The 12,957-nt window shown below is 39.6% G+C and overlaps 1 protein-coding gene across 1 annotated transcript in view; it reads right to left on the bottom strand.

Annotated features, from left to right (window-relative positions):
• The window catches only part of LOC136873103 (neuropeptide Y receptor type 2), a 289,478-nt gene extending 276,614 nt beyond the window's left edge, over positions 1-12,864 (bottom strand). Inside the window, 2 exon segments of the mRNA XM_067146685.2 lie at positions 6,047-6,351; positions 12,774-12,864. Coding sequence (XP_067002786.2) covers positions 6,047-6,351; positions 12,774-12,864 — 396 coding nt within the window.
• Positions 12,865-12,957: the final 93 nt, after the last annotated feature.

The following is a 12,957-nucleotide window of genomic DNA, read 5'->3' as shown; positions in this document are numbered from 1 at the left end:
TGGCGACGATCGGGTAGGGAGGGCCTACGAGTGGGAAGGAAGCAGTCGTGGCCTTAATTAAGGTACAGACCCTGCACTTGCCTGGTGTGAAAATGGGAAACCACGGAAATTCATCTTCAGAGCTGCCGACAGTGGGGTTCGAACCCACTACCTCCCGGATGCAAGCTCACAGATGCGCGCCCCTAACCGCACGGCCAACTCGCCTGGTAAGTAATATGAGAATCGGGTTTTGAGTGAACGGGTGAACGGGCAATGGTGCTAGACTTTGTTGTTGTAAGAGAAAGTATAACTGGACAACCAACCTCTATCCGATGAAAAATGTTTTACACTTTGAAGAATGAAGGTATCGGCGTAAAGAAAGAGAAGGCCCACGGAGGGCGTGAAAATGGTTTCGCAAACCTAATACCGTCAGGGTCAGAAAAGAACAAGAGTTGATCGAGCGAGAACGGATAGGAAAGATGAAAGCGAGGAGCCTGGCAAGTGGAAGCAATGTCAGACTCAGCTAGGGAACCGTGGTCGCCAACCCACGCTCCCAAGATGAAAATCGCTGGCCCCCATTTCAGGCGCACTTTACGACGGTCAGGGGATACAGTGGACTACCACCCCCACCCACCGTACACAGGCAATGCTCGGGAAACTGGGTACCTGATTATCCCGCTATCACTAGCCCTAGTGTATTCTCCCAGGATGATAACACACTAAGTGAATTTTAATCAAAGTGTAGTTAATGCAGTGAGCCCACAGTTGTGACAATCAATATTCTGTAAGAGAAAAGGGAGTTTCGAAATAAAACTATCCTCACATCATCACACTTACTTTATTGCAGGAGTGGAAACTGAGTCCGCTCAGGATATATATGAGCTGGTAGTGAATTGTGAGAAGGTTTACCGGCAGAAACAGGACGGAATGAGGAAATACAGACTAAGTTAGGAATGAACTAGACGCATTAAGCTCTGTTTATGAACTTGGCCTCGGTTGTGGGGTCATGTGAGATGAATGAAAAAGGATAGGAGAATACGTAAGAGTATAATGGACTTGACTATGGAGGGTGAGGGAAGCAGAAGGACAAACCGGCGATATTCAGAGTTATTTTTAATGATAGATTAAGTGGTATGGAATTAAAGAAGGTAACAAAAGTGATGGTTGAAAATAAAGGATTGTGGAGGAGCTGTGTTTTCATTCATAGAGGCCTGCAGACTTAAAGTAGCACGTTATAACAGTCTAAAATGGACGCACACATATTATATAATAAATGGCGTATGGCTTTTAGTGCCGGAAGTGTCCGAGAACAAGTTCGGCCCGCCAGGTTCAGGTCCTTTGATTTGACTCCCGTAGGCGACCTGCGTGTCATGATGAGGATGAAATGATGATGAAGACGACACATACCCCCAGCCCCCGTCACAGAGAAATTAAACAATTATGGCTTAAATTCCCGACACTGCCGGGAATCGAACCCAGGACCCCTGTGATCAAAGGCCAGCACACCAACCATTTAGCCATGGAGCCGGAATATGATTAATATATTCGTATATAGTCTATATATTCATTCTCCGTTTAAGCACAATGAAAATATCGGCTAAGAGTAAAATGTGAAATTTTATTATTACTTCTCGAAAACTATAGTTCAATGAGGGACTTTCTTTATACTTCCAGAAGGGAATAGTTCCTCCAATCACACTCTAAAAGCATCCGAACTGAACTGTCTGATATTACATTTTAAAAAATTGGGAGGGTAAATAGGTTACTTGTTCTTCAGAGGTATTGCAACCAACCAACCAACCAACCAGCCAACTAATTCCTATCGCCACAGTATTATCATTTCCGTATTATCACTTTAGTATCATCGCACCTACCAATAACAAGAGCGGACTGAAACATATCCAATAGTACACTTGACCACAGACCGCATACATTAACAGGATATAACAGTTATTTTGATGAAGCCGACAACCGACATATTGGGAGAATGAAGTCCAAAAATATATTGTTGTGCTCAAAGTTATGCTTCTGCATAGTTTATAAATATGTGCGTACTGTTTGACTCTTTGATTTGTTTTATATTTATGTATATTTATTATCCTAAATTACTTATTTTTGTAGTTATTCGCTAAATAGTCAAAATAAACAAAATTTGAGCTCCAGGTTCTACACTGCTGCTCTCTTTATATTACTGCAGAAAATCTTATGATAATGATTATGCTTGTTGTTAAAAGGGGCCTAACATCTAAGGTCATCGGCCCACAAATTTTTTTGTTACTGTTTTATCTTATCTGAAATCGTCTGATAAACATTTTCTGTCTGACGTACATGCTTAGAGAACTTGGAATAGCAAATAATGTGATAGGTATTTGTATGATACCAAAGTTGTTTCATAAGTCTTAGTAGCTCTGTTACATCTTCCAATAAAGCAGAAGTGTAAATCCATTGTATGAGCTTGAAGGCTGAAAGGTGCATTTCAATGCTAGCACTACATTGGGTCCAAATACAGGAGGTAATGGCAAAGAGCAATCGAAATATAAGTAAGTATAAAACATCCTTTCATTATGCACACAAATCTTGGCAATCTGCAAGTCCTGCTGTAAAATTCGGGACACTCTTAACACAAAAATACCCATACGTGAGAAAAATTCTTGCATAGTCCACTGTCCAATGCCTGTCTTCAGTTAAGGATTTTTCGATAACGGCCACAGATATCTCCGTTTGAGCGAACACGGAACGTCCATTCTGCGATAGTTCAACAGGTGCTACTCAGCTCTCTGTGGATCTGTGGTAGTGTGTCGACCTGCGGGTTCAAACCCGGCAGAGATAGTCGGACTTTTAAAGGGTGGAGAAAAAGTCCATTGGATACTCCATGTCGTATGATTTCGGCTTGTAGAAGAATTCTGGTGACACATTTGGTGTCTACGCTACAAAATTATTATTATTATTATTATTATTATTATTATTATTATTATTATTAATTATGGCCCGAATTTTTATGCAGTAACAGGTTAGATTGCAAACTAATTTGGTTAGTAGGAAGTGTCGGCCACCTGCTCTTCCACAATGTAGAAAGAGTAACAATTTATAGGGGTTCTGATGGGCCGTACGCCAACTGTTTATGCAAACCCCGTAGTAGGAGTCGTTGTAAAGGTAGTCTGTACTTGTTACTCGCTTCAGGAAGTTTGCATTCTAACCTATTATTGCATAAAAATCCGGGCTGTTATTATTATTATTATTATTATTATTATTATTATTATTATTATTATTATTATTGATACTCTATCTTGATTTGAAGGCATGACCAGTTTTTCCTTACAATTGGCTTTAGTCGCACTGACACATACAGGTCTTATGGCGACGAATGGATAGGAATGGGTTAGGAATAAGCAGGAAGCAGCCATGGCCTTAATTTAGGTACAGCCCCAGCACTAACCTGGTGTGAAAATGGGAAACCACGGAAAACCATCTTTAAGGCTGCCGTCAGTGGGGTTCGAACCCACTATCTTCCTGATGCAAGCTCATAGCTGCACTCCCCTAACCGCATGGCTAGCAACAACAGTTTGATACGACAAAGCACTATCACCCAACGCTTGTCCTAATTTTCGCCACGAAGAACTGCAGTTTTCACTATGGCGGTTGTTCAACTTCAGAGCCCGGCCGGTGCACTATCTTTTCCAAGTAGCCACCAAAGTACACAGACATCAATCAGAGGCATTCAGTAGAGTGTGACATAGGCTTTCAAATTTATATACTGGACACCGTATTCCCACATGTTTAGAAGATTCAACACGTTTGCCATGGCTCATTAAACAACCTGCATATACTGTAAGGAGGAAAGTTCAGCAGTAAAGAGTATTGTACTAATTCTAGCGGCTCATGGTGCTAATTAAACATATATATGAGTGTTGATAAGGAAGTCTTATTGGTATGAATGTACACAATTATAGGCACCTGAATGAATTTTATGTCTGTTTTCGGTAGCAGAGTAACTACTGCCGGTACAGAATGTACGTACACCCGAGTCTGAAGTTGAATATCTGGAGAAATGCCTACTTTTTACGAAATAAAATTCACAATTAAACTACATAATCAACTGACCTCGGTATCTGCAGACGCTTAAGTGCGGGAGATAGTGGGTTCGAACCTCACTGTCGGCAGCCCTGAAGATGGTCTCCCGTGGTTTCCCATGTTCCCACCAGGCAAATGCTGGGGCTGTACCTTACTTAAAGCCACGGCCGCTTCCTTCCCACTCCTAGTCCTTTCCTATCCCGTTGTCTTCATAAGACCTATCTGTGTCGGTGCGACGTAACGCAACTAGTTAAAAAAAAATTAATCAAACAGAGTGAGTGGCCACGTGGTATGGGTCACGTAGCTGTAGCTGTCAGCTTGCATTTTTGGGATAGTGGGTTCGAGCCCCACTGTCGGCAGCCCTGAAGATGGTTCTCCGTGCTATCCAAGTTTCACACCAGACAAATGCTGGGTTGTGCCTTAATTAAAGCCACATTCGCTCCTTTCCCACTCCTCGCCCTTTTCTATCCTATTGTCGCCGTATGAGCTGTCTGTGTCGCTGCAACGTAAAGCAAATTGGAAACAAAGTCCATATTAATCAAGGGGGAACATTAAAATGTTAAGACAGTTAAAGTTATGTTTAGGGGTGAAGAAATTAAAAGAGCGTGTTTTTCGTGTTTCACGATCCGACTTAAGAATCAGGAAGACACTTACAAAGAAATGGTTAAAGCAATTGTTACGGAATGTTAATATCATGTATGTATGTTTAGTCCTCAGCCCGAAGGTTGGTTGGATCCTCAACAGTTCCGCCATCAGCTGTCATAGATGGCCTAGGCATCACTGAAGAGGCGTACTAGGGAAATGAGGAGTGAGGTAGTTTCCCGTTGCTTTCCTCACCGAGCCAGAAGTTGCTATTACACATCAGTCTGCCAAGCCCACTGAAATGCATGCACCAACTGACCCTATGAGCAATATTTTCACACCATTCATAGCAGGGACTGGCTGCAGAAGGAATGGCATTACTAGCATTACTCATACCTCAGTCACTTTCATTTTGTCAAAGCTAAGGATAAAGCTGAGACAGATCAATGAAAGTAACAAAATTGCTCTAGCCCATACCAGAAGACATAGTGCACTGTAAACACTAGGTCCCCCCCAGCAAAGGCATGTTAATATCATATACTTGAAATATTTATAAAAGTTTTACTAAAATTTCTCATTGATTCTTTACATTTTAAAGGATATGTTTTAATTTTGATGGAACTCCGGTATAAGCGAACATAACGGTCCGAGAATCAAACGCATCGCAGCATTGTGACTGGCTATACCACGCAGACAACTCGCTAAGTTTGCTTTGAGATGTTCTATATAGAGAGAAAGTAAATAAGGCGAGCATAAAGAGAAATACTGCATTTCGAGAATTTATGCGATAATATTTTAATTTCAGTTTGAAATTTATATTAATTATATTATTTATATTAAAATTGTTATTAACTAGTTAATTTATTTCTTTATATACATAATGTTTGACCTCCATAATTTAGTAATAAACCTATACTTCTCAAGAAAAATATTACGACAAGATTATGTAATCAGCCAAATTATTTGACTACAAAGTTTAAAGTGTCAAACTACGACAGCACGCGTCTGTGATGCGTACAATCCGAGCACAATATTGTTTAAAGAATTGTTTATGGAGACAATAATTTAATAAATTCAATAGTTCAACTCTTAACGAAGGAAGGAAATCGATTTCTTAGAGGAAGAAGTACCATTTGCCAAAAGCGGAGCTATTTTTTTTAATGTGTCTCAGAGTGTAGTGGGATTAGTGGTTCAGTCAAAAATTGTGTGAAGGTTGAATTTATGATAGGTGATATTTTTGCTGCTACACAGGTTATGTGAAATTGGCAATAATTTTTACGAATAAGACAAAACATACTTTCCCATTCTCTCTCATGTTCATATAGTCGTGGAAAATAATTTTGGAGATAAATGGCTCACATAAACAGTACATCAAACTGATCTTTCATAAGCATGCAAGAAATGTTCACCTTACCTGCATCATAGGCAAGAAGTAGCAGAGAAAGCGGCCGAAAATCCAGTTTTGTATGAGAAGAATGGCTAGTGAGAATGGTAAAACCAGGATACACTTAACAATGTTCGCCACAGCAAGGTTGGCTATGTACCCGTAGGTTGGATCGTGGTGCAAACTCTTCCTCGCGATCACCCACAGTACAGCTAGATTAGATAAAGTACCTCCGAGAACTAGACACGCGTACAGAAATATAAATAGAGGATATATAGCAGCCACAGAGGGACGAAGATGAGGTTTATTGAGTTCTTCAGTGTGGTTCTTTGCCCCTGACAAGATGTGCACCATAAGTTCGAGCCACCGGATTGTTGTCTCGTTGGGACTCATTCTGACTCACGAATTATTTTCCAGTTTTAGAATCGAAAATATAGAATTAAACACACAAATACAGATTTGATTATTATTTTAAAGCATATGAATATTAAATTAAATCACTTTAAAGAGTTCTTAGTTTTACCGTTTCAATTCCATGAATAATTTTCAATCAAAATATTTACGAGTTATTATCTTGTATGATAGCACCTCTATTGAGATTCAATTTCAGCAAGCTATATTATAATAATTCTTTCAAAAGGACTGTTTAAAGTTACATGACCATAAATATATTTTTCAGAGTCTCTGCCAGAGGATTTTTCTTTGATCTATTTTTGGTTATCATTTATAAGATTATATAATTATTGACTGATATACCTCGTCTGAAAATGTTCACACCAAGAGTATATGTTTACACAGGTAGCAATTTCCTATTTATTGACTACGTGTTATTCCAGAAATACTTCAGAGAAGATTTACAAAGCATTCGGCTACATTCACACTTTCACTTCATAATATGTCACGTATAAGTGAATATAGTTTGCAGATTAACTTCTAAGAATAGTACCACTGTCAGTAATTGTGATAATGAGAACTCCTCAAAGTAAGTGCAGAGAGTGAACAGCAGAAATCTCTTCAAAAGGGCGATATAAATGACTAAAAACAAGAGTATTTGTCCTTAGTACAAATATTTCTATTATTAAAAACCTGATTTAAATGAATGGAATTTCTATACTAATACTGATTCTATTCGCATTCCGACTGTTTACACGTTTGTTACCATTTATTTAAATTATGCTAGGACTTCAAACATTTCACAAACAGAATGTTCTACAAGGTTAACTGCATACTTCCTTTTACCAGATAAACGCTGAACATCGGAATTAAGTGAAATGAAGCAATTAGCACCGAGCCATGAATGACGTGCCGGAAGAATGAATACGTTTTACGAATCAAAATCACAGAATTATACTCCTGTAATATCCAATCTAGCTATCAGTAACTGCCACTTCGTGAGTCTTCTCTAAACTGCACACGTAAGATATACAACTACTAACCTATTTCAATAGATAATTTTAATTCTAACTCTACAAATTTGTTGTGAACTTAGTTTATTGGAGTTAGAAAATACGATAAAAAACTTCAGTCAGTGTGGATAAATTGGTGAATATTTTTGGTTGTCATTTACACGATTATATAACTACTGACTGCTATACTTCGTCTAAAACTGTTCACACCAACAGTATATCTTTACACAGGTGAGCACTCTAAAATTGATTGACTGCGTGTTATTCCAGAAAAACTTCAGAGGATATCCATTTCTAATATGGCATTTATTTAGCTGCAAACCACAATCGAGTAAGCGCTTGAACTAGCTCAGTACGGCAAGATGTACGACAGGATACCGGGGCACAAGAGACGCGCTGCATGCTAGTTCACCGACGTCTGGATGCTAGCAGGTCCAGCCCGGATTCAGATAGCGGGTAGTGATCGGCGCAAGCGCAATAGCATCTACCTGTTGCTCCCCTCCCATCCAATTGTTTTATGGACCACATCTTAACAAGTAATTGGTCTTCGAGCAAGATATGATCCTGAATATTTGCTATTTTGTCAGAGACTGCTGTATAACGACCGGAATATCTACCCGGTAGATTATGGAGTCCAGGAGAAGTACATTATAGCATAACGAGCATGTACTGCAGAAATTTCTGCATTGTAGGAAATGAGGAGCTTCGTTAACTAATATCTATGTCCATATTAAATATATATTCGACTGATTGATGAGCAATGAATAATAATAATAATAATAATAATAATAATAATAATGTTTTTAAGTTCCACTAACTATTTATATGTTATTTCGAAGACGTCGAGATACCGGAATTCTTTCCCGCAGGAGCTCCCACAAATACATACTGTTTAAGAAGATAAGTACCCTTGCAGAGAAGAAACCTATAGCAATTCGGGGTGAACAACACCGTAACAAACCTGTTAGTATGCACGTTTTGAACATCATCTCACTCTACACGATAGGTCTACATCTGAAGCAAAATTCAGTGTTAAGCACTGTGCGTAATGTTTCAAAAGTAAACGAACATTAATAAAAGTACAATAGACATTCAAACCTCCATATAACAATATTTTCGAGCCCAGCGGACAATATCGTTATATCAGTGTTGTTGTTATATTGAAGGAATAGGAAATCGAATGCGGAATATATGCATTGCCAGTGGGTGCATAATTCTCTTCTACAGCCACTACTTTGAAGGCAGTGCCATGTCTGTTCTTAAAGCGTTGTAGCCAGCCATTGGAAGCCTTAAAATTCGTATCACCGAGTAATTTGGAAAAATGAAAGGAACATCTTGAGCCCTCATTTCATTCAATTATTTTACTGTAACACTGTACACAAAATCTAAAACAACTTTCTTCAATTACTTTCGAGCAGAGTGGAATTTTTGTTGATTTTTAAATATTTTCTTAAGAAATGGCTTCAGCAGTAGATTACGACAATCCGTAATACTTATGCGACAGCTGTCGGTTTCATTCCATCATCCAAATCCTTGCACGCTGCTAATTGTACTCACCAACTTACTGACATATTGTAAAGAGGCCACAAATACGTTACATCCACGCTCTAGAATTTACCTGAGAATGTTGGCTATCTGACGTAAAATACGTCTATAGTTTCGGAACAATACTTGGAACGGTGAGAGTTACAAAACGTTAAAGTCTTAAAATCAGTGTAATTTCTAGACAATACGTGCTATGACAGTGGTCAGTAACTCACTATGGAGAGTAAAGGCGCGTTTATATGTAACGTTTTATCGTCAGTCTCGTATGTTTAAGTAGGACTGACATAAGACTGATGCAAGACATGCGTCCACACTCCTCAGTCTTCCACTCAAACTTCTGATCAGTCTTACGATGATCACCTGGATCACCTGTTGCTACTAAACTGAGAGAATAGATAGAAAAATAAAGTTGTTCATCGCTCACAGTGGTCTCGAAGATGGTTACTGAAGAGAGGGAGATTCTCTCATGGCAGTTTGCTACGTGAGTTACGACAGGAACCAGAAGACTGGCGTAATTATCTGCGTACTTATGTGGAGACTTACTGTAAATTATTAACTCTAGTAACCCCCGAAACAGAGAAGCAAGGCATTGCTATGAGGAAAGCTAACACTCAGCACGAGACACTCACCGCAACATTAAGATATTTAGCGACGGGTCGGTGCTACAAGGATCTTCAGTTCACAATAATAACTTCTAATCAAGTCGACTTATACAGGAAATATGTCGAACTATATACAAAGTTCTGAAGAAGGAATACTAGGTACGTGAATTAATTATATATTTTTTCTTTTATTTGAAGTTTATTTAAAAATTACTGAAATACAATAATACAAACGTAATTCTTAGACAATTCGAATTTCTAAGAGGAAAACTAAAAGTTGAGAAACATTTCTGAAAATTGTCATCTGAAAAAAAAAATCGTAAGCAGTCACTTGGCAAACTAGTTCTTGATGTAAAAAGTGGTAGATAATTAATAATGTTAATGGCTTTACGTCACACTAACTACTCTTACGGCTTTTGGAGACGCCGGGGTGCCTGAATTTAGTCCCGCAGGAGTTATTTCATGCCCCAGTAAATCTACTGACACCGAGCTCGATAGCTGCAGTCGCTTAAGTGCGGCCAGTATCCAGTATTCGGGAGATAGTAGGTTCGAACCCCACTGTCGGCAGCCCTGAAAATGGTTTTCCGTGGTTTCCCATTTTCACACCAGGCAAATGCTGGGGCTGTACCTTAATTAAGGCCACGGCCGCTTCCTTCTCACTCCTAGCCCTTCCCTGTCCCATCGTCGCCATAAGACCTATCTGTGTCGGTGCGACGTAAAGCAACTAGCAAAAAAAATCTACTGACACGAGGCTGACGTACGTGTGAACCTTCAAATGCCATCGGAATGAGCTGTGATCGAACCTGCCAAGTTGGAGTCAGAAGGCCAGCGCCCCGAACGTCTGAGCCACATAGCCCGGCTGGTAGAAAATTATAATGAATTAAATGATTCGTATGCATTGTTTCACTACACACTCGTCCCATACATAGAAAATAAATCCGACATGTTTGCAGAGATCGGCGTAATCACTGAAGAGCTTGTATTCTCGAGATTCGTGCATGAACTTTCCATTGCTTGTCGAGATCCCATTGCACCACTGGGTCTTCTGGACGGATGTAATAAGAAAATCCATATGGCGTGGAACACTTTGCTCCTGAACAACTATCAGTCAGTCCTGTCACTCAATATGCCTTGCGCATTCGATAATTTTAATGTCCTAATTCAAAGATACCATTTCGGCCTCAAAAAGCACATCGTATATGATGTTGATGATGTTGATGATGTTGATGATGCTTGTTATTTAAAGGGTCCTAACATCTGGGTTATCGGCCCCTAATGATACCAAATGTAATGACAATTTAAAAGTAGAAAACTCATCCACTAACCAGAATTCAAAGCGTGATGATGCAGAATGAATGAATGAATGAATGAATGAATGAATGAATGAATGAATGAATGAATGAATATTAATTTAAAATAATCAGCGGATCCAACTTGTATTATTGAAAGATAAAAATAATTCCAAAATTAATATACTGGCTTGAATGCAAAAAAGAGACGATGAACAATGATTATAAACTTAAAACAATCAGTGGATTCGATCTGCAGTGTCCCACCTTCCCAGAAACTATCTTAAAACAATAGTACCAAGTATATGTACAAGTTTCTGGCGGGTTTTGTGGTAAGGAAAACACGCAATGTTTATGGGAAATTATTTTTTGTTTATTGAAAATATTGGCCATCGGCTTCTACACACTTCGCTCATCTTTCAGGTAAGTTATGAATACCATGCCAGAAAAACGGATTGTCTTTTGTGGCAAACCATTCGTCGAGCCATTTTCCAACTTCCTCAAAATTTCTGAAGTGCTGCTCTGCGAGTGCGTGCCCCAGTGATGCGAAGAGGTGATAGATGGCGCCACGCCGGGGTAGTACGGCGCGTACGGAAGGATGTCCCATCCAAGCGATTTCAAGGTGACTTTCACTGATTTTGCTGTGTGACACAGCGTATTGTCGTATAAGAAAATCACTTTGCCATGTCTTCTGCCCAATTCCGGTCGTCTTTAGATCGATGCGTGATTTAAATTAATCATTTGTTGGCGATAGCGTTTTACATTAACGGTTTCGCCGGGCTTCAAGAGTTCATAATACACAATACCGCGCTGGCCCCACCAGACACAAAGCATGGTCTTCTTGCCGAAGCGATGAGACGTTAGGGTTGAAAGACCGGCTTCGCCAGGTGACAGCCACGATTTTATCCACTTCGGATTTTCAAAATAAATCCATTTTTCGTCACCCATCACAATTCGGTACAGACATGATTTTCTTTCGTGGCGTTGAAGCAGCATTTCACAAGTGACTTTGCGATTTTCCATTTGCCGTTCATTCAAATCGTGTGGGACCCATTTACTGAGTTGTTTGATCTTCCACATTGCTCATAAACGTCTGCTGATTGTTCCTTGTGACACATTTAATGCTTGTGCCAATTGCTGTTGAGTTTGAGTTGGGTCATCACTCATCATCCAGTAACGCCTGCAATTCCACATTGAAATCACCACGTTTAAATCGTCGAAGCCACGTCTCGTATGTTCTAATCGATAGAACGTGTTCACCACATGTTTCTACCAGCAAACGATGACTTTCCACAGCCCTTTTCTTTTCATTAAATAAGAAAAGCAATGCGTGCCGCAAATGTTCTTTTTCAGGCACAGAAGTCGACATGATAGAACACAGACGCTAGTGTTTGGCAGACTCAACTTGTGCGTGTTCGTAGGTTAATGCCAGGCGAACAAACTGGCATACGTGTCAAATTCATACGCTGGGTACTGTTCGCTGGCGCCATCTCTTAGTGAAAGCGGAAAATATTATCCGCACACTTTATCTTGGTGCATTTACACCCTAGTCCTGAATCGGTCGACCTCGGCGATCTTCGAGATTCGTACTGACAAACTTTGAAACACAAACTATGAATCGCTTAAGCATCGTTGTGCGACATCTGACGTACCCTTTACGTACTAGTACTGTTGTTGGTTACACAGCAAAGCCAAAGTATAGAATTCATGCTAGGAACAAGATTCGCATCGAGAAATGTTTTATAATATAATGTGTATGTGACATAGTTGTTGGCTTAAGATGATAACAGTTTAGAAATTTCATATCGATCGATCATATTCTCGATTCAATTCAGATTTAATTTTCATTCAGTTGGCAGCACTATCGATACCGGGACAGCTCCCTCCTTACTCCTCACCCCGTACACAAATGCACCAAGATAAAGTGTGCGCATAATATTTACGTATACACCTGGTATACTGTATACTGGCCAAGGGGATGCTTCAAAACCACATTCTTGAATCATTGGTGCTTGTTATCTAAAGAGGTCCAAAATCGAGATCAACGGTCCCTCATAATGGTAATCGCTAGGAAAGAAGAACCATGGTATTTCTCATGT

This window comes from Anabrus simplex, chromosome 1, assembly GCF_040414725.1.
Source record: "Anabrus simplex isolate iqAnaSimp1 chromosome 1, ASM4041472v1, whole genome shotgun sequence".
Classification (NCBI taxonomy): domain Eukaryota; kingdom Metazoa; phylum Arthropoda; class Insecta; order Orthoptera; family Tettigoniidae; genus Anabrus; species Anabrus simplex.
The sequence above is the reverse complement of the archived record's forward strand: the minus strand, read 5'-3'. Positions and strand labels throughout refer to the sequence as shown.